Source organism: Staurois parvus, unplaced genomic scaffold (genome assembly GCF_062004578.1).
Source record: "Staurois parvus isolate SC_StPar_1 unplaced genomic scaffold, SC_StPar_1.0 ptg000874l, whole genome shotgun sequence".
NCBI classification, from domain to species: Eukaryota; Metazoa; Chordata; class Amphibia; order Anura; family Ranidae; genus Staurois; species Staurois parvus.
Window position 1 is genome coordinate 1,193,031 of NW_028318670.1, and position 24,665 is coordinate 1,217,695.

At 48.6% G+C, this 24,665-nt stretch overlaps 2 protein-coding genes across 7 annotated transcripts in view; one reads left to right on the forward strand and one right to left on the reverse strand.

Moving 5' to 3' along the window:
* LOC149443158 (uncharacterized) overlaps positions 1-24,665 on the forward strand; it is a 183,554-nt gene that overhangs the window by 38,909 nt on the left and 119,980 nt on the right. The gene's annotated exons all lie outside the window — the stretch shown is intronic.
* On the reverse strand, positions 1,891-23,541 carry LOC149443160 (zinc finger BED domain-containing protein 4-like). Of its 6 annotated transcripts, XR_016306695.1 has the most exons (7): positions 19,340-23,541; positions 19,044-19,165; positions 18,472-18,692; positions 18,258-18,355; positions 18,018-18,150; positions 14,730-17,748; positions 13,334-14,696 (listed from the first exon to the last, which is right to left on the reverse strand). XR_016306695.1 is itself a non-coding variant. In XM_089655816.1 (6 exons), the coding sequence occupies exons 3-6, from the start codon at positions 18,545-18,547 to the stop codon at positions 2,039-2,041; spliced, it is 1,443 nt and encodes a 480-aa protein (XP_089511942.1). In that variant the 5' UTR covers positions 18,548-18,692; positions 19,044-19,165; positions 19,340-20,862; the 3' UTR covers positions 1,891-2,038. The 6 variants fall into 6 exon arrangements, 5 of the variants coding, with proteins under 5 accessions (XP_089511942.1, XP_089511943.1, XP_089511939.1 ...); XM_089655816.1 differs by lacking the exons at positions 13,334-14,696; positions 14,730-17,748 and adding an exon at positions 1,891-3,174 and having other exon boundaries at positions 19,340-20,862; XM_089655813.1 differs by having other exon boundaries at positions 13,334-17,748.

The following is a 24,665-nucleotide window of genomic DNA, read 5'->3' on the forward strand; positions in this document are numbered from 1 at the left end:
TCAGTGGGGGGAGGAATAGTGCCCCATCGTTGGTGTCAGTGGGGGGAGGAATAGTGCCCCATCGTTGGTGTCAGTGGGGGGAGGAATAGTGCCCCATCGTTGGTGTCAGTGGGGGGAGGAATAGTGCCACATCGTTGGTGTCAGTGGGGGGAGGAATAGTGCCACATCGTTGGTGTCAGTGGGGGGAGGAATAGTGCCCCATCGTTGGTGTCAGTTGGGGGAGGAATAGTGCCCCATCGTTGGTGTCAGTGGGGGGAGGAATAGTGCCCCATCGTTGGTGTCAGTGGGGGGAGGAATAGTGCCCCATCGTTGGTGTCAGTGGGGGGAGGAATAGTGCCCCATCGTTGGTGTCAGTGGGGGGAGGAATAGTGCCCCATCGTTGGTGTCAGTGGGGGGAGGAATAGTGCCCCATCGTTGGTGTCAGTGGGGGGAGGAATAGTGCCCCATCGTTGGTATTAGTGACACAAATGATGGGGCACTATTCCTCCCACTGACACCAATGATACTTACCTTGCTGACCCCTGCTCCAGCCTGGGCTCGCTCTCTCACTTACCTGTCAGCTGTCTTCCTTCTCTGGCCGCTCTCCTCTTCACTTGCTCCGGCAGCTCCCTCGGTCTTCTTTGATGTACGCGCGCTGCCGCTCGGCTCCTCCTCTCCAAGCTCCACCTCCTCGCCGGTGATTGGCTGCCTGTGTGCCTCTCCTGAGCTACAGTTCCGGTGGCCAATCAGCGGCGAGGAGGCGGAGCTGCTGAGCGACCCCGGAGGTGTGGCCAGGTGACAGCAGCGTATCATCCCGCCCACACATCGCCGGAGACTGCAGCGGTGTCTCGGTTCCTAAGACCATCGGAAATATGTGTTTTCCGATGGTCTTAGGCGACCCCTGGGAAATGGTCGTTCGACCCCCAAAGGGGTCGCGACCCCCAGGTTGAGAACCGCTGCTCCAGAGGGTTCTAGGTGTTCTGAGAGCACTTTTGTGCCTCTCAGATAAGTTCCCATTGACACCATTGATCTTTTTAGCTATCTGTAAGGGGGTAATTCTTATCAATGACCACAAGTGTAAAGGGCACTCTTCCTCAGCCAGGGTTCCATGGAATCCCAGGGTTCCTCTAGAGGTTTCTAGGTGTTTCTTGAGCAATGGGCAACTTCTGCCTCTTAGAGACATTCCCACTGACACCATTGATCCTTTTAGCTATCTGTAAGGTGGTAATTCTTCCCAAAGGCCACAAGTGTAAGGGGCATCCTACCCCCTAACCATCACACTGATGTATCATGAGTTGTGGATGTAGGAATTTTATGTGGGGTTCCCTTGGACTAGAAAGTTATTTTGAGGATTCCTCTGTGTTGAAAAAGTTGAGGAAGACTCTTGCGGGAGAATTTTAGGAGACTGTCTCTCTGAAGACTGCAGAAAAAAATAGACTTGTTCTAATAACATATCTGCAAAGTCATTCTAGCAACTGGACTTGTAATTATATAAAGAGCCAAACATTAGCATATAAAAACATTAGTGAAACATATTTTTATTTTTCTTTATGAAATCTCATATTTCATTTTTGGCCAGCAGGTGGTTCTGCTGAAGGTCTGGGGAGATCAGACTACACTGCTAGAGGGACCCAACCAGTAGTGACCCCCCCCCCCTTCTCTATCACCATGATGTCCTCCATGGAAGCTTTTACTGAAGGTCAGGGGAGATCAGACTACACAGCTAGAGGGACCCAACCAGCAGTGACCCCCCCCCCCTCCTTCTCTCTCCTAGCAGAGGAAGCCAGACACAACTTTGAAGTCTTTAGTGATCTCTGATCTCCTTATAAAGTGTTTCTTCCATGATAAAAATCAGAGGAGCACTCAGCCATGTGTTTTCTGAGGTGTATATCAAGGTGTGCTTCTTCCCAGTGTGAGATCTCTGATGTACGGCAACGTATCATCCATAGAGAAGACATTTCCCACACTCAGGACACTAATACACCTCCAGGGTGGAGTGGGTTCTCTGATGTACGGCAACATATTTCCCATATAGAAGACATTTCCCACACTCAGGACACTAATACACCTTGTGGGTTCTCTGATGTTTGAGAAGATAGGACTTCTGTGAGAAACTTTTCCCGCACTCAGAACAGGAATATGGCTTTTCCCCCGTGTGAGATTTTTTATGTTTGAAAAGGTTTGATTTCCGTGGATAACATTTCCCACACTCAGAGCAGGAAAACAGTTTTTCCCGTGTGTGGCAAACCTGATGTACAGTAAGGCTGTACTTTCGTGGAAAACACTTTCCGCACTCAGGACAGGAATATGGCTTTTCACCTGTGTGAGACATCTGATGTGTTTTCAAATGGGACTTCTGTGAAAAACATTTCCCGCACTCAGGGCAGGAATATGGCCTCTCCTCCGTATGAAATCTTTTATGTATAACAAGGTCTGATTTCCGTGAATAACATTTGCCACACTCAAGGCAGGAAAACAGCTTTTCTCCCGTGTGGCATAATTGATGTTCAGTAAGATGGGACTTCCGTGAAAAACATTTCCCGCACTTAAGACAGGCATATGGCTTCTCACCCGTGTGAGATCTTTGATGTATTAGAAGGTCTGACTTTCGTGCAAAACATTTCCCACACTCAGGGCAAGTATACGGCTTCTCACCTGTGTGAGATCTTTGATGTGTGGAAAGATGTGTCCTCTGTGAAAAAAGTTTCCCACACTCAGGGCAGGAATACAACTTCTCACCTGTGTGAGATCTCTGATGCCTGGAAAGATCGGATTTTCGTGTAAAAAATTTCCCGCACTCAGGACAAAAATACGGTTTCTCCCCCGTGTGATATCTCTGATGTACAACAAGTTCTGATTTATGAAGAAAATATTTCCCGCATTCAGAACAGGAATGAAGCTTCTCCCCCGTGTGTGATCTCTGATGTTTACCAAGGCTTAAGTTAGAGGTAAAACTTTCCCCACATTCAGGACAGGGAAATGTCTTCTCTTCCTGAATCCCGGCCCCATCCCCCACAGTACGAGGTTGCACAGAGTCAGAGGGATTCCATGGTCTCTCCACACTGGGAAGTCCACCATCCATAGTGGAGCTCATTGTCTTTTCTCCGGCACAATCTCCTGGGATGTCTTCATCTTCCATTTTACAACCTGGAGATAAAGTGAGACGATCCTTTGAGGGTTTCTCCATGGCGGGTCCTGGAAAAATAGAAAAACATCATCAATAGATAGGAGAGGGTTAGTTCACTTCCATCAAGATTCCATCTGGATCAGGGAGATAGGAGGGAGCAGATGTTCTCTATGGATGTCCCAACCAGCTGGGACTCTTCCCCTCTTCAGTCAAAGGGCCTTTGCTCTTCCTCCCAGATCACTTCTACATTTACACCGGCTTGTCAGAGGAGCAGGAACCAATGGGGGCTGGGGGGCGGTAACAGAACATAGATAAGAGAAAAATATATTCTGGTCACCTGTGCTGATCTCTGTAAGAGTGTCCTCCTCTATGAATGTCCTCCTCATTCCAGCCTCCTCCGTATATTGCTGATCATCCCTCACATATGTCTCTTCTTCATCTTCAACTTTTATGATGATCAGATCTTCACCCTAAACCAACATAATAGCAGAAAATAATATCTGTAACATAGAAGGATTTATGATGTGAGATCACATAGAACATCTCATCTTGTAGAGTCCACACATCGTCTCCACATGTCAGAGTGTTTCATCACTTTATGTTCCCGACCCTCAACGCCACCGACCTGATGATAGTGAGGGATGGTGTGACATTCCTGAGTGGAATCCCGGGAATACAGGGGATGGAGACATCTCTCTGGTGGGTTCCTGGTATTAGGTGGCTCCATCATTTCCTTGTATCCTTCTGAAAGTTCCTCCATCACTCCATACTCCTCATCCTCCTCTTTATACTCTTCTCTCACATCAATATTATCATCCCCGAGGATTCCATTCTGAATATATAATAAAACATTCATTGTAACAAACATGCTGTGTAGAACTCATAACTATCAGTGATTGTTCCTCATCTACCTGATGATGGTGAGGGATGGTGTGACCTTCCTGTGTGGAATCCCGGGAATACAGAGGATGGGGACATCTCTCTGGTGGGTTCCCATGACTGGATCCATCTACTTGATGATGGTGAGGGATGGTGTGACCTTCCTGTGTGGAATCCCGGGAATACAGAGGATGGGGACATCTCTCTGGTGGGTTCCCATGACTGGATCCATCTACCTGATGATGGTGAGAGATGGTATGACCTTCCTGTGTGCAATCCCCGGAATACAGAGGACGGGGACATCTCTCTGGTGGGTTCCCATGACTGGATCCATCTACTTGATGATGGTGAGGGATGGTGTGACCTTCCTGTGTGGAATCCCCAGAATACAGAGGATGGGGACATCTCTCTGGTGGGTTCCCATGACTGGATCCATCTACCTGATGATGGTGAGAGATGGTGTGACCTTCCTGTGTGGAATCCCGGAAATACAGAGGACGGCGACATCTCTCTGTTGGGTTCCCATGACTGGATCCATCTACCTGATGATGGTGAGGGATGGTGTGACCTTCCTGTGTGGAATCCCGGGAATACAGAGGATATCTCTCTGGTGGGTTCCCATGACTGGATCCATCTACCTGATGATGGTGAGAGATGGTGTGACCTTCCTGTGTGGAATCCCCGGAATACAGAGGACGGGGACATCTCTCTGGTGGGTTCCCATGACTGGATCCATCTACCTGATGATGGTGAGGGATGGTGTGACCTTCCTGTGTGGAATCCCGGGAATACAGAGGACGGCGACATCTCTCTGGTGGGTTCCCATAACTGGATCCATCTGTAGGAAACACACACACTGACTGAATCCATTGTTTCTATGTGTTTATCAGATGATGGGGGATCTAGGTGGACCCTCTGTACTGCTCTCTCCTTTCCAATAAAGTCTCCTCTTACCCGGTGATGTGAGGGGCAGCTGATTGTCCATCATGACGTCCTTGTAGAGGTCCTTGTGTCCTTCTAAATACTCCCACTCCTCCATGGAGAAATAGACAGTGACACCCTGACACCTTATAGGAACCTGACACACACAATGATACAGTCACCATCCAGACACATCCCTTACTGGAGAATGTCCCAGAATTCCCGGCACAGACCCCTATATTTTCTTCTTGGGGACAGGATGTGGGGATAATGTAGGCTGGCTGGTTAGAAAACGATGGTGCCATCATTACTCCTGTCACAAATAACAGATCCCCGCCTGGCTTCCATATGTAAACAAGTTAGCGGGGATCCTGGGTGGAGTCATTCATAGTCATAATCATACTTGGCCAATGTCATCACCCAAGATCCTGGCTGGTTTGTTTCTGCACAGAAGGTGGACAGGGATCTGTCAGATCATTGAGTGTAACCACCGACAGATGTTTGTTTACAAGCAGCAGCCAGGTTATGGACAGTTTGTTATCCTGTTCTCTGAGCTGCGAACAGCCATAGTTTGGGTGGAACTCATATTCATTCAGAACTCGAAACTCACCCATATACAGAAGGGACTGAAAAGTGAGGTGATTGGTGGGAAAGGTGACAGGTCCACAAAATGAGGAGAATGTTCCGGCCCCGGAAGTGGGGGAATGTTCTGCCCCTGAAGTGGTTAATCTGGGTTACCACACTATATATGTGTGTATCATCATCTGCTGGAGATAAAAGACGTCACAGTGACTATGGAGGAAGAGGACGGACGTGACGATGGAGGAAGAGGACGGACGTGACGGTGGAGGGAGAGGACGGACGTGACGGTGGAGGGAGAGGACGGACGTGACGGTGGAGGGAGAGGACGGACGTGACGGTGGAGGGAGAGGACGGACGTGACGGTGGAGGGAGAGGACGGGCGTGACGGTGGAGGGAGAGGACGGGCGTGAAGGTGGAGGGAGAGGACGGGCGTGACGGGGGAGGAAGAGGACGAGCGTGACGGGGAGGAAGAGGACAGACGTGACGGCGGAGGAAGAGGACAGACATGACAGGAAGTTACTGGCTATAAATATCAAATAAGATCTTATTACCTCCTCTGCTGCCATTTCAACTAATGTCTCCTCTCTACTTCCTCCCAACTCACCTGGAACTTCCCATACCTGACATCACTTCCTGTCTTCCATAGAGACACCCTGTCTGTCCCTTACATCACTTCCTGTCTTCCATAGAGACTTCCCGTCTGGGAAGAAATGAGATCCCCACCAAGCTTAATAATGGCATGCAATGCCAAGCTGCAGGTTCTAAAGCGAGCAAAATCCTCTCGTATTAGGAGAGGTATAGACTCCAGAGAGAGAGACCTCATCTGGAATATGCAGTTCAGTTTTGGGCACCAATTCACAAACAGAACATTGGGGAACTGGAGAAAGTACAGAGAAGGGCAACCAAACTGATAGGAGGCATGGAGGAGATCAGCTATGAGGAAGGATTAGAGGAACTGAATGTATTCAGTTGGGAGTGTGAAGTGACAGTTGAACACAGCCCCTTAATCATGTCTTCTCTGCTTATTCACAGGTAAATGCTGCTCTCATCTCCACCTTCAACTGTCATTTCTGCAACGCATAGACTTTTTGCAAAACTCAGAACAATTAGTGTACATTTTTTGGTCTGTTTGTGGTGATTGATTCTCACCTCCTCTTGCACTTCTTTTATGACTTTGGCCTGTGTCTGGTCTGTCTTTGAAAAACATCCCCCCCCCCCCAGTTCATGTGATCCTTATCAGTTCCTAATTGGGGCGGAAAAGAGTTGCTCATTTGACCTCCCTCCCTATAAATCTAGACCAGCTCATGGGGGGAGGGCAGTTTTCTGCGTGAGAGTGTTTGATGCTGGAGTGTGAAGCTGCAGTTGAACCCAGCAGTGTGTTTGATGCTGAAGTGTGAAGATGCAGTTGAACCCTGCAGTGTGTTTGATGCTGAAGTGTGAAGATGCAGTTGAACCCAGCAGTGTGTTTGATGCTGAAGTGTGAAGATGCAGTTGAACCCTGCAGTGTGTTTGATGCTGGAGTGTGAAGATGCAGTTGAACCCAGCAGTGTGTTTGATGCTGGAGTGTGAAGCAGCAGTTGAACCCTGCAGTGTGTTTGATGCTGGAGTGTGAAGCAGCAGTTGAACCCTGCAGTGTGTTTGATGCTGGAGTGTGAAGCTGCAGTTGAACCCTGCAGTGTGTTTGATGTTGGAATGTGAAGCTGCAGTTGAACCCAGCAGTGTGTTTGATGCTGGAGTGTGAAGCTGCAGTTGAACTCAGCAGTGTGTTTGATGCCGGAGTGTGAAGCTGCAGTTGAACACAGCAGTGCGTTTGATGCTGGAGTGTGAAGATGCAGTTGAACCCAGCTGTCAGGGAAATAGAAGATCGCAACGGCGCACAAATCTGCTCATGCGTGGGATCCCGGCAAGGCATACAGGCGTGCAAGCACTAGGACCAAGACGCACACTGCGGCACTTGTGGTCGCGCATGCGCACTCGCGCTCAAGGGTGCGCGCCTGTCACCAATGATGGTGCCGAGCGGGCTATTTAAACGGACCACTGCAGGATCCAAATTGCCGTATGGTCTTATTCTTCTTCCTTTGATTCCTGACTCTGATTTGTTTCCTGTTGCCGAACCCAGCCTGCTCCTGACTACTGTTGACCATCTCCTGCCCTGACCCCTGGCTTGTCTCTGGATATTCTTCTGCCTGCTCCTGATCATTTGACCTCCTGTTGCTGAACCTGGCCTGTGACCCGACTATCCCTCTGCCTGCTGCTCTGGTCTTCCTCCTCGGATACCAAACCCGGCCCGCCTGACTCCGCTACCTACCTCATGGTGCATCCGCATCTATCCATCCTGCACGGATCCATCCGCACCCTGCTCTGGTCTGCTCCTCCCCAGTACTGCTACTTCACCAGACGGATCCCAGGCACACCTACCCCACCGCGCTCCGTGTGATTGCTGTCTCACTCTCAGCGGTTCCCGAGCTGGGGTTGTACGAGAGGTCTGCCTCTTCACGTCAGGCTCACTACTAAGGTACGTGACACCAGCAGTGCGTTTGATGCTGGAGTGTGAAGATGCAGTTGAACACAGCAGTTTAATTAAAGCAGGATAACTCAAGCAGCAGAAGATACAACAAAGAACTCTACTGCACGCTGGATGGACTGCAAGCAAACACCCAGGGAAACCTCTCCTACAAGTCTGAGTCCCACTCTGTGTACCTTTTAATATGCCACCTCTACTCCTCCTTTTCATATTACTATCCTGTGTTCCCAAAATCTCATTTCTTTACCCCTCTGCTCCACCCCAAAGCTTCTACATCTCACCCTCACTGCTACCATCTCCCTACTACTGCTCTCATCACCTCCTGCTGATACTTCACTGTCCTGCTGACCCAAACACCAGGACAGGAAGGCATGTGCACTCATATACAGTGGGGCAAAAAAAGTATTTAGTCAGCCACCAATTGTGCAAGTTCTCCCACTTAAAAAGATGAGAGAGGCCTGTAATTGGCATCATAGGTAGACCTCAACTATGAGAGACAAAATGAGAAAAGAAAATCCAGACAATCACATTGGCTGACTTGGAAAGAATTTATTTGCAAATTATGGTGGAAAATAAATATTTGGTCAATATCTCAATACTTTGTTATATATCCTTTGTTGGCAATGACAGAGGTCAAACGTTTCCTGTAAGTCTTCACAAGGTTGGCACACACTGTTGCTGGTATGTTGGCCCATTCCTCCATGCAGATCTCCTCTAGAGCAGTGATGTTTTGGGGCTGTCGCTGGGCAACACGGACTTTCAACTCCCTCCAAAGGTTTTCTATGGGGTTGAGATCTGGAGACAGGCTAGGCCACTCCAGGACCTTGAAATGCTTCTTACGAAGCCACTCCTTCGTTGCCCGGGTGGTATGTTTGGGATCATTGTCATGTTGGAAGACCAAGCCACGTTTCATCTTCAATGCCCTTGCTGATGGAAGGAGGTTTGCACTCAAAATCTCACGATACATGGCCCCATTCATTCTGTCCTGTACACGGATCAGTCGTCCTGGTCCCTTTGCGGAGAAACAGCCCCAAAGCATGATGTTGCCACCCCCATGCTTCACAGTAGGTATGGTGTTCTTTGGATGCAACTCAGCATTCTCTCTCCTCCAAACACGAGTTGTGTTTTCACCAAACAGTTCTATTTTGGTTTCATCTGACCATATGACATTCTCCCAATCCTCTTCTAGATCATCCAAATGCTCTCTGGCAAACTTCAGACGGGCCCGGACATGTACTGCCTTAAGCAGGGGGACACGTCTGGCACTGCAGGATCTGAGTCCCTTGCGGTGTACTGTGTTACTGATGGTAGCCTTTGTTACGTTGGTCCCAGCTCTCTGCAGGTCATTCACTAGGTCCCCCCGTGTGGTCCTGGGATTTTTGCTCACCGTTCTTGTGATCATTTTGACCCCACGGGGTGAGATCTTGCGTGGAGCCCCAGATCGAGGGAGATTATCAGTGGTCTTGTATGTCTTCCATTTTCTAATTATTGCTCCCACAGTTGATTTGTTCACACCAAGCTGCTTGCCTATTGCAGATTCAGCATTCCCAGCCTGGTGCAGTTCTACAATTTTGTTTGTTTCTGGTGTCCTTCGACAGCTCTTTGGTCTTCACCATAGTGGAGTTTGGAGTGTGACTGTTTGAGGTTGTGGACAGGTGTCTTTTATACTGATAACAAGTTCAAACAGGTGCCATTGATACAGGTAATGAGTGCAGGACAGAGGAGCCTCTTAAAGAAGAAGGCACAGGTCTGTGAGAGCCAGAAATCTTGCTTGTTTGTAGGTGACCAAATACTTATTTTCCACCATAATTTGCAAATAAATTATTTCAAATCAGCCAATGTGATTGTCTGATTTTTTTTTCTTATTTTGTCTCTCATAGTTGAGGTCTACCTATGATACCAATTACAGGCCTCTCTCATCTTTTTTAAGTGGGAGAACTTGCACAATTGGTGGCTGACTAAATACTTTTTTGCCCCACTGTACACCCTGCTCCCATCTTACTTCCCTCACCCTTCTTCTCCTAACCTCTGGCGATATCTCCCCAAACCCTGGTCCTCCACTATCTCACGCCCACACCAGGCACCCTCCTTCTCCTAACCTCTGGGGAAATCTCCCCAAACCCTGGTCCTCTACTATCTCACCCCCACACCAGGCACCCTCCATCTTCTCCTAACCTCTGGGGATATCTCCCCAAACACTGGTCCTCTACTATCTCAGCCCACACCAGGCACCCTTGTTCTCCTAACCTCTGGGGATATCTCCCCAAATCCTGGTCCTCCACTATCTCACCCCCACACCAGGCACCCTCCTTCCTCCAGGAATAGCCACAATCCGCTCAATTTAATATCAATCCCGGTGCTCCTAAAAACCACCCTCCCTTTTTTATGTGCGCTCTGGAATGCCCGCTGTGTCTGTAATAAGCTCACCTCTGTCATGACCTTTTTGTCTCCCGCTCCCTTAACCTACTAGCAATTACAGAAACCTGGCTTCAAGCAGCAGATTCTGCTTCTCCCGCAGCACTTTCCTATGGAGGCCTCCTCTGGACCCACTCACCCAGACCCAGTGGTCAGAAAGGTGGTGGGGTTGGTTTGCTTCTATCCCCACTGAGCACCTTTCAAGTATACTCAAATATAAACACATGTGTAATCCACACAAAAATTAGTGATCACGAGTGTTTTTGTGTGGATTACACATGCGTTTATATTTGAGTTATTGAAGATAACGCACTATGTGAATCTTTTTCTTTTTTCTGAGGTTTTATGGTCCCATAAACCAATTTGGAGGCCGTTTTGCAACACAAAGGTTTTTGAACGTTTGGATGTTTTTGAATTTTGAGTGACTTTATATACTGTGGAGGACACTTTGATATTTTAGATTGGGTCTTATATTGTGTTTTTTTGAAATTTTGGACACTGTGGGATTATATTTATGCATATTCTGATCATACATATAAATCCTGTGTAATAATAATATTAATTCTCTACTGTGAAGAGGAGATTAGGGGGGGGGTATGATCTCCATGTATAATACATAAGGAGGGATATGATCTCCATGTATAATACATAAGGGGGGATATGATCTTCATGTATAATACATAAGGGGGGATATGATGTCCATGTATAATACATAAGGGGGGATATGATCTCCATGTATAATACATAAGGGGGATATGATCTCCATGTATAATACATAAGGGGGGGGGGGGGATATGATCACCATGTATAATACATAAGGGGGATATGATCATCATGTATAACGCATTAGCAGGGATATGATCTCCATGTATAATACATAAGGGGGGATATGATCTCCATGTATAATACATAAGGGGGATATGATTTCCATGTATAATACATAAGGGGGGGGGGGGATATGATCTCCGTGTATAATACATAAGGGGGAATATGATCTCCGTGTATAATACATAAGGGGGGATATGATCTCCGTGTATAATACATAAGGGGGGATATGATCTCCGTGTAAAATACATAAGGGGGGATATGATCTCCGTGTATAATACATAAGGGGGGATATGATCTCCGTGTATAATACATAAGGGGGGATATGATCTCCGTGTATAATACATAAGGGAGGGATATGATCTCCGTGTATAATACATAAGGGGGGATATGATCTCCATGTATAATACATAAGGGGGGATATGATCTCCATGTATAATACATAAGGGGGGATATGATCACCATGTATAATACATAAGGGGGAATATGATCTCCATGTAAAATACATAAGGGGGAATATGATCTCCATGTAAAATACATAAGGGGAATATGATCTCCATGTAAAATACATAAGGGGGATATGATCTCCATGTAAAATACATAAGGGGGAATATGATCTCCATGTAAAATACATAAGGGGAATATGATCTCCATGTAAAATACATAAGGGGGATATGATCTCCATGTAAAATACATAAGGGGGATATGATCTCCATGTATAATACATAAGGGGGATATGAAGCGTGTTGGTGAGTGTGAGGATGTAGAGGAACGTGTTCGTGAGTGTGAGGATGTAGAGGAGCGTGTTGGCGAGTGTGAGGATGTAGAGGAGCGTGTTGGTGAGTGTGAGGATGTAGAGGAACGTGTTGGTAAGTAAGAGGATGTAGAGGAACGTGTTGCTGAGTGTGAGGACGTACAGGAGCGTGTTGGTGAGTGTGAGGCTTTAGAGGAGCGTGTTGGTGAGTGTGAGGATGTAGAGGAACGTGTTGGTGAGTGTGAGAATGTAGAGGAACGTGTTGGTAAGAGGATGTAGAGGAACGTGTTGGTGAGTGTGAGGATGTACAGGAGTGTGTTGGTGAGTGTGAGGACGTACAGGAGCGTGTTGGTGAGTGTGAGGATGTAGAGGAATGTGTTGGTGAGTGTGAGAATGTAGAGGAACGTGTTGGTAAGAAGATGTAGAGGAACGTGTTGGTGAGTGTGAGGATGTACAGGAGCGTGTTGGTGAGTGTGAGGCTGTAGAGGAGCGTGTTGGTGAGTGTGAGGATGTAGAGGAGCATGTTGTTGAGTGTGAGGATGTAGAGGAGCGTGTTGTTGAGTGTGAGCATGTAGAAGAAAGATATACTACCTGTGCTTAAATCCCAATACCTTCTACACGTATATGATCCATCAGGTGCTGAAGGGGTGTGACCACATGTTAACACTAAAAATTCTGGATGAAGCCTCTGCACACTGCAAAGCACCTTCTCTGGCAAACTTTGCAATATAAAAAATGGAGATTTTTAGACATACATTGCAATACATGTTTAAGCTGGCCAATTGCGTCAAAGTAGTCCCTTTCTGGCCAATCCCTATTCGGCTCAGCAAAATGCTATGCTGCAACGGATATCGTGCCAATGTGGGGCAGATAGACGCAAGCTGTAGGAGAGCTGTTATGGTGCAAGAGTTTTTTGCAAGTAAATTTTACATTGCGGTACAAAGCAGAAAAATGAAAATACTCACCTATTTGTGTGTTCTTCTAGATCAGCTACTACTGTCTGGATTTTTGGTCTTCTGGAGCGCCAACACTGTGGCCTGGTAATAATACCCTTGCTGGCCTCAATGGATGGTAGCAGCAGGCGGTCATTACCATGCCATAGGTACAGGAAAAGGGGAGAAACAATTGAAAGAAACTTGTTTGCTAGAGTAGTGGAAGGAAGCAGTTTGGGACAGCAAGTTCCAGCATCGGGCTTCATTCATCTTAGTTCTTCTATATTTATGTTATAATAGTATTAATAATATATTAGCAGCAACACCACCGAGGAAAACGGTATATAGGTGTATAGCTATAGGTGCCCGTGCGCAATGCAAATAATCTAAGACGAGACACTCCACAAATTTTTATTAAATCTAAATAGCAACATGAAAACGCTGGTCGATATGTACAAACTCAAAAAAATATACAAAAATAACAACTTTTGTGGTTGAACTGGATGGACATACACTATATTGACCCAAGTATTAGGCCTCCTGCCTTTCCACGCACATGACCTTTAATGGCCCCCCAGTCTTAGTCCGTAGGGTTCAATATTGAGTTGGCCCCGCCCTTTCCACGCACATGACCTTTAATGGCTTCCCAGTCTTAGTCCGTAGGGTTCAATATTGAGTTGGCCCCGCCCTTTGCAGCTATAACAGCTTCAACTCTTCTGGGAAGGCCGTCCACAAGGTTTAGGAGGGTGTCTATGGGAAGGTTGGACCATTCTTCCAGAAGCACATTTGTCAGGTCAGGCACTGATGTCGAGGGAGGAGGCCTGGCTCGCAGTCTCCACTCTAATTCATCCCAAAGGTGTTCTATGGGGTTGAGGTCAGGACTCTATGCAGGCCAGTCACGTTCCTCCACCCCAAACTGGTTCCTCCATGTCTTTATGGACCTTGCTTTTTGCACTGGTGTGCAATCATGGAACAGGAAAGGGCCATCCCCAAACTCTTCCCACAAAGTTGGGAGCATGAAATTGTCCAAATTGTCACCTTAAGAGTTCTCTTCCCTGGAACTAGGGGGCCAAGCCCAACCCCTGAAAAACAACCCCCACACCATAATCCCCCTCCACCAAACTTTACACTTGGCACAATGCAGTCAGGCAAGTACAGTTCTCCTGGCCACCCCCAAACCCAGACACATCCATTGGATGGCCAGACAGAGAAGCATGATTGGTCACTCCTGAGAACACGTCTCCACTGCTCTAGAGTCCAGAGGCATTGTGCTTTACACCACGGCATCCGACGCTTTGCATTGCACTTGGTGATGGAAGGCTTGGATGCAGCTGCTCGGCCATGGAAACCCATTCCATGAAGCTCTCTACGCGCTGTTGTTGGGCTCATCTGAAGGCCACACCAAATTAGGAGTTTTTTAGCTATTGACTGTGCAGACAGTTGGCGACTTCTGCGCGCTTCAGCATGCGCTGACCCCGCCCTGTTATGTGACGTGGCCTACCACTTGGTGGCTGAGTTGCATGTTCCCAGTTGCTTCCACTTTGTTATAATCCCACTAACAGTTGATCGTGGAATATTTAGTAGCCAGGAAATGTCATGGATGGACTTATTGCACAGGTGGCCACCTATCACGGGACCACGCTTGGAGTCACTGAGTTCCTGAGAACGACCCATTCTTTCACCAATGTTTGTAGAAGCAGTCTGCACGCCTAGGGGCTTGATTGTATACACCTGTGTCCATGGAGGGGATTGGAACACCTGAGTCACATGATATGGAGGGGATTGGAACACCTGAATCACATGATTGGGAGGGCTGGCCTAATACTTTTGGCAAAACAGTGTATGTCTATTTCCACAAGACTAAATATGTAACAACTACGGTTTACTGGACAATATATATATGTATTCTTATTTTATTCTGCATCAAAGCTGAGAGCAGGGTATCCCAGCTTTGGCAAATTAACTTTCAAAAACACCATTTGTTCCATAAGCTGGGGGCACAGTATATTCCCTGTGATTGAACATACACGTTTACTTTGTACAGTGGTTGGGGGACAAGAGAGGAGCTCCTGGGCTACCTGGGAAAGAGCAGGCCACACATCACTTTTGTCATCCCAGAATTGCAAAGGGCATGAACTGGGGGGCAAAATAGGCTCAGAAAGGTAAGCTCTGACAATATCATGAGCAGCACTTTGTTTCCTGGGGGGCGGCCTAGTGGGTCCCACCAAGCTGTCCAGTGCCTCAGCCCAAAAAGAAGTTGCTCCGGTGGAATGAGCTGTGTTGGCGCTACTGGTGCTGGGTGACACAGGATCGGACTGAGACTCTTCAGGCTCCATTTCCTCTTCTCCCCCCTTTAGCAGCCTTAAGCTTTTCTTTTGCCTGTCTCGGACTCTCTCAGTTAGTTTATCCCTCCAGTGGGTCAGGGAATTCATTCGAATAGCCATCTTGCCCTTGATTCTAGGATCGCACATGGTGGCAAGCATTAAATAAGGGCAAGTATCAGTAAGCTCTTTCATACGCCGGCCCAGTTGATCCTTCAACCTCCTCAGCAGTGCCACAACATCTGGTAGATGGTCACCAGGCAATACTTCCTGATAGGACAGGAAACCATCTAGTTTGTTACGGAGATGTGTGAAGAGGGGGATCACTTGAGCTATGCTGGCGGTTTCTTGGCTGAGATTTTCTGTCACCGCATGGAAAGGCTTGAGGACTGCTACAAGCTGGCTAATCATGGCCCAATCCTCCCGACCTAATGGTCTCTTAAGGCCAATAAAATGTCTGTGGGCCATGGCATGAATGGCAGTTTGTTGTTCAAGCATACGTTCCAGCATATCCAAGGTGGAATTCCACCTCGTCCCAGTATCTACTTTTAGACGGTGCTCTGCTAGACCTGCCTTTCTTTGCTCCTGTCTGAGGAGATGACTGTCTTTGACACTCTGATGGAAGTGGCCGGCGATCTTCCGACACGAGTCAAGAAGTGTTGCCAATCTTCCAGTCGTACTTTCCCCATCAAGGGCATCTTTTACAACAAGATGTAGCATGTGGGCTGAGCAGCTCACACCCACATATCTGCCATCCCGTATGGCCTTAATCATGTTGGCACCACCATCGTTGACCAGAAACCCCATTTCTGCCTTAGTGTCTGCCTGTTCTCCTAACCACTGTGTCGCCATCTTCTGCAGTGCCTGCAATATGTTTTGTGAGGTGTGATGTTCATCCATAACCTCGGCATGAAGAAGGAAGCAGCGGTGCCCCTGCTTGCCTACTGCACTGGCCACTGCGGCAGAGCTTCTTGCCCCTAAATTTGGTGGTATATCTTTGGGCACATTGGGCTGCCACCAATGCACCATCAAGAACAAGAAGGCATGCTGGCCACTTGGAGCGCTCCATATGTCAGTGGTAAAGTGGACTGACTGGCCAGCAGCCTTCCCCAGCTCCCCCTTCAACACCCCAACACATGATCTGTAAAGTGAAGGCACTATACTTCGACTAAATGTGGCGCGGGATGGTATTTGATAATGTGGTGCAAGAGCCTCCAGAAGTTGCTTAAAGGGCTCCCCTTCCACCAAATTAAAAGGCGCTCCTCCAACTGCTATCAGCTGTGCAATAAGGCGGGTAATTTTTTTGGACTGCTGCCAGGACATTCTCCTCTCTTGAAAGCTACCAATATTTTCCAGGGTGGCCGGCGTTAAATGGTTGGGATGTATAATTTCACTAGCAGCTGCTACATTAGTGCCATGATCTCTCTGTCCCTTGGCCTGCCTGGTGGTGGTGGTGGTGGTGGTGGTAGTGACACCAGTAATTTCCTTGGTGGTGCTCAGTGGAAGAGTCACACCATGGTCCTCCCTTAGCAGCACTGGCTTGTGGTGGCTACGCATGTGTTGGTTCATGCCAGCGTTGGTTAGATGACCCAACACTTTGCCACGGCTGACCTTCCTACCACATAATTTGCACTTGGCTAACCGCCCATCGCCAAATGAAACAAAGTAATCCCAGATTTTAGAACGGCGGCTGGCCCTGCCACTCGGCGCTGAAGACACCTTGGTTGAAAGGATTTCCTCAGCCGGCTGTGCTGGTGCTACTGCCTGCTTTCTGATATTCCGGCCTTTGGATGTTGGTGTGGTCTCGGTCTGTGATATGGCAGTAGGAGGCAGGAACATAGCTGGGATCGTGGCATTTGAGGTTTGTTGCATGTCATTACTGGTGATGGTAGCACTAAATACTAGGGTAGGAGACTCAACCTCTTCACCTGGAGAGGGCGGTACCAAAGGTGATATTTGTGGTGAATACAGCAGTGGAGAATGACTAGTAATATCTTCTTGTGGACTGTCAGACTCAAAAGGGCTGTAGTCACCTGTGTGGGATCTGTGATGCATGCAAACATCGGACTTTTGTGGAAAAAAATTCCCGCACTCAGGACAGAAATATGGCTTCTCCTCCGTGTGATATTGCTGATGCATTGCAAGTTCTGATTCATTGAGAAAATATTTCCCACACTCACAACAGGAATGAAGCTTCTCCTCTGTGTGAGATCTCTGGTGTTTACTAAAGCTGAATTTAGAGCCAAAACTTTCCCCACATTCAGGACAGGAAAATGTGTTTTCCCACTGAATTCTAGCACCATCCCCCACAGTACGAGGGTGGTCAGAGTCAGAGGGATTCCATGGTCTCTCCACACTGGGAAGTCCACCATCCATAGTGGAGCTCATTGTCTTTTCTCTGGCACAATCTCCTGGGATGTCCTCATCTTCCATTTTACAACCTGGAGTTAAAGTGAGACGATCCTTTGAGGGTTTCTCCATGGCGGGTCCTGGAAAAATAGAAAAACATCATCAATAGATAGGAGAGGGTTAGTTCACTTCCATCAAGATTCCATCTGGATGAGGGAGATAGGAGGGAGCAGATGTTCTCTGTGGATGTCCCAACCAGCTGGAACTCTTCCCCTCTTCAGTCAAAGGGCCTTTGGTCCTCCCAGAGCACCTCTACATTGACACCGCCTTGTCAGAAGAGCAAGAACCAATGGGGGCTGGGGGGGGGCGGTAACAAAGCAGAGATAAAAGAAAAGTAGATTCTGGTCACCTGTGCTGATCTCTGTAAGAGTGTCCTCTATGAATGTCCTCCTCATTCCAGCCTCCTCCGTATATTGCTGATCATCCCTCACATACGTCTCTTCTACTTCACTCTCAACTTTTATGATAATTGGATATTCACTCTAAACCAACAGAATGGCAGAAAATAACATCTTGTAGAGTCCACACATCATATCCACATGTCAGAGTGTTTCATCACTTTATGTTCCTGACCCTCAACTCCACCTACCTGATGATGGTGAGGGACGGTGTGACCTTCCTGTGTGGAATCCCGGGAATACAGAGGACAGGGACATCTCTCTGGTGGGTTCCCATAACTGGATCCATCTGTAGGAAACACACACACTGACTGAATCCATTGTTTCTATGTGTTTATCAGATGATGGGGGATCTAGTTGGAGCCTCCGTACTGCTCTCTCCTTTCCAATAAAGTCTCCTCTTACCCGGTGATGTGAGGGGCGGCTGATTGTCCATCATGACGTTCTTGTAGAGGTCCTTGTGTCCTTCTAAATACTCCATCTCCTCAATGAATGATTTTCCAGCTCTTCAGTCAGCTGCTCAGTGTTCTTGCTTGTGACTTCTAGAATCTTCTTGATGCTGTTTTTCTGTTGCATAAGGGCACTGTAAAGGTCATACAATCTCCTGACTTCATAGGGGGAATACTCTGTTTTCAAACAAAAACCGCAATATAGTGAATAAAGTGATATTCCCAGAATCCTTCTCACCTCTCCGGTCAGGTCTGTGTTTTATTAATAGAGATGAGAGTGATGTCATGTGACCTCCCAGAATCCTCCTCACCTCTCCGTTCAGGTCTGTTTTATTAATAGAGATGAGAGTGATGTCATGTGACCTCCCAGAATCCTCCTCACTTCTCCGGTCAAGTCTGTGTATTATTAATAGAGATGAGAATGATGTCTTGTGACCTCCCAGAATCCTCCTCACCTCTCCGGTCAGGTCTGTGTTTTATTAATAGAGATGAGAGTGATGTCATGTGACCTCCCAGAATCCTCCTCACCTCTCCGGTCAGCAGGTAGATGATCTCCAGGGTGAGGTTTAGTATCTTCTCAGTCATGTGACCTCCCAGAATCCTGAAGGGGTTAATCTCGGCTTCCCCACTATATATGTGTGTATCATCATCTGCTGGAGATAAAAGACATCAAAGCGGCTATGGAGGAAGAGGATGGATGTGACGATGAAGGAAGAGGATGGACATAACAGTGGAGGAAGAGGATGGACGTGATGGTGGAGGAAGAGGACAGACATGACGGGGGGGGGGTTACTGGGTGTAAATAGAAAATAAGATCTTATTACCTCCTCTGCTGCCACTTCCAGCAATGTCTCCTCTCTACTTCTTCCCAACTCACCTCTCACCCGAAACTTCCTATTTATACCTGACATCATTTCCTCTCTGTCCCTGACATCACTTCCTGTCTTCCATAGAGACTTCCTGTCTGGGTAGAAGTAAGATCCCCACCTTGTGGAGCTCAGAGGAACTGCAGCCCTGAGAAGCATCTGGTTGTGTGACCCCGGCCTTGTGCTGGGTGTGTATGGACTGTATGTCCTCATAGAGGGGTCATCTCTCCTGAAAACATGGCAGACAATTGGTTGTGAGGATTCTCTCCCTGGTTTCCTAGCAGTTGAAGCCAATCTCCTGAAGACTTTTGAGTAAACTTACCACCTGATCAGTATCCATGAAATAATACCGGCCTATTATAGACCAATATTTTGCTGGGCAAGCTGTCATTCACAAGCTCTCAGCTGTAACCTCCCCAAATATTTACGGCAATTTGATGATGATTTGTACACAGAGATGGCTCCTTGATGAGTGAAGAGAACAGCCTTGGTAGTACCTCTGCATTTGCACCCTGGACCTTTCCATTGGTGGTGGGTCAGGAGAAGGGCAGAGGAAGCAAGTGTCTGAGAGAGACGTACGCTCTTCAGTGGAGTGCCCAGGTAGACCACCCTGATTTCAGGTCCTGAGCAAGCTAGACCACCCTGCTTTCAGGTCCTGGCCCAGCTAGACCATCTTGCTTTCAGGTCCTGGTCCAGCTAGACCACCCTGCTTTCAGGCTCTAGCCTAGCTAGACCACCCTCCTTTCAGGTCCTGGCCTAGCTAGACCACCCTGCTTTCAAGCCTAGGCCCAGCTAGATCACCGTGCTTTCAGGTCCTGGCCCAGCTAGACCATCTTGCTTTCAGGTCCTGGCCCAGCTAGACTACCCTGCTTTCAGGTCCTGGCCCAGCTAGACTACCCTGCTTTCAGGTCCTGGTCCAGCTAGACCACCCTCCTTTCAGGTCCTGGCCTAGCTAGACCACCCTCCTTTCAGGTCCTGGCCTAGCTAGACTACCCTCCTTTCAGGTCCTGGCCTAGCTAGACCACCCTGCTTTCAAGCCTAGGCCCAGCTAGATCACCCTGCTTTCAGGTACTGGCTCAGCTAGACCACCCTGCTTTCAAGCCTGGGCCCAGCTAGACCACAATGCTTTCAGGTCCTGGCCCAGCTAGACCACCCTGCTTTCAAATCTAGGCCCAGCTAGACCACAATGCTTTCAGGTCTTGGCCCAGCTAGACCACCCTGCTTTCAAATCTAGGCCCAGCTAGACCACCCTGCTTTCAGGTCTTGGCCCAGCTAGACCACCCTGCTTTCAGGTCTTGGCCCAGCTAGAACACCCTGCATTGAAGCCTACGCCCAGCTAGACCACCCTGCTTTCAAGCCTAGGGCCAGCTAGACCACCCTGCTTTCAAACCTAGGCCCAGATAGACCACCCTGCTTTCAGGTCCTGGCCCAGCTAGACCACCCTGCTTTCAGGTCCTGGCCCAGCTAGACCACCCTGTTTTCAAGCCTAGTCCCAGATACCCACCTACACATCAAGCCCAGCCCCAGCTTTCCCACCTACACATCAAGCCCAGGCCCAGCTTTCCCTCCCAGATATCAAGCCCAGCCCCAGCTTTCCCACCTACACATCCAGCCCAGGCCCAGCTTTCCCTCCCTGATATCAAGCACAATTCCAACCAGCCCACCCAGCTTTCAAGCCCAGGACTAGTTAGCTAACTCACCTGTCATGCCTAGACACAGCTAGCTCACTTAATCCGGACCTCCGGTGAGCTCCATGTTTGTGGGTTTTTTTCTTTTTTTAAATAGCTGTTAATGAAAACTTTCACAAGCTGGATTATAACTCGATATCCATGAATCCATTGTCTCCCGTAAAACACATCATCCTGCCTTCATCATCTAGTGGCCAAAGAGCATAAACTTGTGTGGCAGAGTGTTGACCCTACTGAGCCTGCATAGCTCCCATGATTCCTCGCTGAGAGGAAGAAGAAGGATGTGGAATAAGCCAGACATCATCCTGGGCACATGTTGAATGTGGGGGAAGCATCCCATTCTGTTATGGCAGCATCGCTGGTGAGCACTTGGACTCTCATTTTCCCAACATCTATGGCGCCCTTTATCAGCTCAGAGACATCGGGTATTGTTCTAATTTAGGTTTTCATTCTGCATGTTTTCTCTCTACTTTGTGTAGAGTTTCACCCCCCGTTGTAATAACTTCAAGATGTGTGTGTGTGTATGTGTATATATATATATATATACATGCATATATACATATACACACACACACATACACTGCTCAAAAAAATGAAAGGAAGACTTTGTAATCCGAGTCTAGCATCAAGTCCATGACACTCCTGGGATATTGATCTGGTCAGGTAAGTAGCAGGTAGCAGAGGGGGTTGTTCATCAGTTTCAACTGCTTTGGTGTTCATGAAATTCACAACAGGTGCACTACATGGGCACAATAAGATGACCCCCAAAACAGGAATGGTTTTACAGGTGGAGGCCACTGACATTTTTTCCCTCCTCATCTTTTCACTCGTTTTGCATTTGGCTAGGGTCAGTGTCACTACTGGTAGCATGAGGCCATACCTGGACCCTACAGAGGTTGCACAGGCAGTCCAACTCCTCCAGGATGGCACATCAATATGTGCCATTGCCAGACGGTTTGCTGTGTCTCCCAGCACAGTCTCAAGAGCATGGAGGAGATTCCAGGAGACAAGAACATGGAGGAGATTCCAGGAGACAGGCAGTTCCTCTGGGAGGGCTGGACAGGGCCGTAGAAGGTCCTTAACCCATCAGCAGGACCGGTATCTGCTCCTTTGTGCAAGGAGGAACAGGATGAGCTCTGCCAGAACCCTACAAAATTACCTCCAGCAGGCCACTGGTGGGAATGTCTCTGACCAAACAGACACAGACTTCATGAGGGTGGCCTGAGGGCCTGACATCCTCTAGTGGGCTCTGTGCTCACTGCCCAACACCATAGAACTGGATTGGCATTTGCTATTGAACCCCAGAATTGGCAAGTCCACCACTGGCACCCTGTGCTTTTCACAGATGAGAGCAGGTTCACCCTGAGCATGTGACAGACGTGAAAGGGTCTGGAGAAGCCGTGGAGAACGTTCTGCTGCCTGTAACATGGTTCAGCATGACCGTTTTGGTGGTGGGTCAGTGATGGTCTGGGGAGGCATATCCATGGAGGGACGCACAGACCTCTACAGGATAGACAATGGCATCCTGACTGCAATTAGGTATCGGGATGAAATCCTTGGACCCATTGTCATACTCTACGCTGGTGCAGTGGGTCCTGGGTTCCTCCTGGTGCGGAGGGTCCTGGGTTCCTCCTGGTGCGGTGGGTCCTGGGTTCCTCCTGGTGCAGTGGGTCCTGGGTTCCTCCCGCTGCAGTGGGTCTTGGGTTCCTCCCGGTACGGTGGGTCCTGGGTTCCTCCAGGTGCGGTGGGTCCTGGGTTCCTCCTGGTGCACGACAATGATCGGCCTCATGTGGCGATAGTATTCCGGCAGTTCCTCGAGGATGAAGGAATTGATACCATTGAACGGCCCCAACACTCGCCTGACCTAAATCCAATAGATCACCTCTGGGATGTCATGTTTCGGGCCATCCGACGCTGCCAGGTTGCACCTCAGACTGTCCAGGAGCTCAGTGATGCCCTGGTCCAGATCTGGGAGGAAATCCCCCAGGACACCATCCGTGGTCTTATTATGACCCTCCCCTGACGTTGTCAGGCATGCATACAAGCACGTGGGGGCCACACAAACTACTGAGGACCATTCTAAGTTGCTGTTCACCAACATGGACTCGCCTGCTGCATCATTTCTTCACTTTGATTTTTGGGGTGTCTTTAAATTCAGTCCTCTGTAGGTCGATCATTTTCATTTCCATCAAACGATGGGGCGTCCTTACATTCCTCACCCATCCCCCCGTCCATGTCAGTATAGAGATCCAGCAGGAGATTCTTCCCCATTGAGATCTGATGGGTTTTCAGAGTCTTCCTCTCATTGGTGGAGCCGTGTGTGTATATATATATATTCTGGTATATTGCAGGGTGGGGGGGGGTTTAACTGCATGCCAAGGTGCACACAAGCCACAGGTTAACATGCAGAAAGGACAGGACACACGTATGGCATTATGATCAATGTCATCAAGGGCCCATTGTATCTGTAAGACTAGATCTCCAAAGCACCCCTCCCCCTTACATTAGATGTTAAGGGCCCCCCACCATCAGAGGTAAAGATCCCCCTCACCCTCCCTTACATCACAGTGCACCCCCCTTACCTTGTGCTGCTGCTGAGGAAGAAGCTGGGGGCCAAGCTGGGAAGCAGAATGTGCTGGGTCTGGAGGAGGACCAGAGGAGGGCTGGAGTCAGCTGCCAGAATCTGCTGAATGCTGACACCAGGGGATGCTGTGGTTGCACAAAGAGGAACAGGATCTGTAGGAGTTCTGTCCTCCTCTCTGCTGCCAACTGCTGAGACAGGGTGGGGACGGAGACAAGGGGGTGTACAGAGAGGTGCAGGATCTGTAGGAGGAATTCTGTCCTCTCTGCTGCCAACTGCTGAGACAGGGTAGGGACGGAGACAAGGGGGTGCACAGAGAGGTGCAGGATCTGTAGGAGGAGTTCTGTCCTCCTCTCTGCTGCCAACTGCTGAGACAGTGTGGGGGCAGAGATGAGGGGGTGCACAGAGGGGAGCAGAAACTGTAGGAGGAGTTATGGCCTCCTCTCTGCTGCCAACTGCTGAGACAGGTTGGGGGCAGAGACAAGGGGTGCACAGAGAGGTGCAGGATCTGTAGGAGCTCTGATCTCCTCTCTGCTGCCAACTGCTGAGACAGGGTGGGGATGGAGACAAGGGGTGCACAGAGAGGAACAGGACCTGCAGGAGGAGTTCTCTCCTCCTCTCTGCTGACAACTGCTTAGACAGGGTGGGAGGGGGGATGGTGGAAGAGATGAGCCTCTCTGCTAAAATCTTAGGGGGCACAGCTAAAATCTGGGGGGGAGGCACAGCTAAAATCTGAGGGGGCACAGCTAAAATCTAGGGGGCACAGCTAGAATCTGGGGGGGGGCACAGCTAAAATCTGGGGGGCATAGAGCACCCCCCTAGATCCGTCCCAGGGGTAAGGTTTGGTGGCTTGTGTCATGCTCAGCAAACGATAAAGTTGTTTGAAACTTTGAATCAAAGCGGATTCAGTGGCAGTATGGGGTATGATTCTTGCTATGAACATTGGGGAGGAGCTGACCCCGGTGACACCTGGGACCCACGGGATGTGGCATAGCCATGTCATTGTCTGAAGGTA

Excerpts from the sequence above, each read along its gene's own strand:
- LOC149443160 (XM_089655813.1), bottom strand. The coding sequence starts at position 18,547 with ATGGAGTATTTAGAAGGACACAAGGACCTCTACAAGAACGTCATGATG. Across the intron at positions 18,356-18,471 it reads GCCGCCCCTCACATCACCGG|ATGGATCCAGTTATGGGAAC; the intron begins GTAAGAGGAGAC and ends TGTTTCCTACAG. Across the intron at positions 18,151-18,257 it reads CCGTCCCTCACCATCATCAG|AGTGAATATCCAATTATCAT; the intron begins GTAGGTGGAGTT and ends CTGTTGGTTTAG.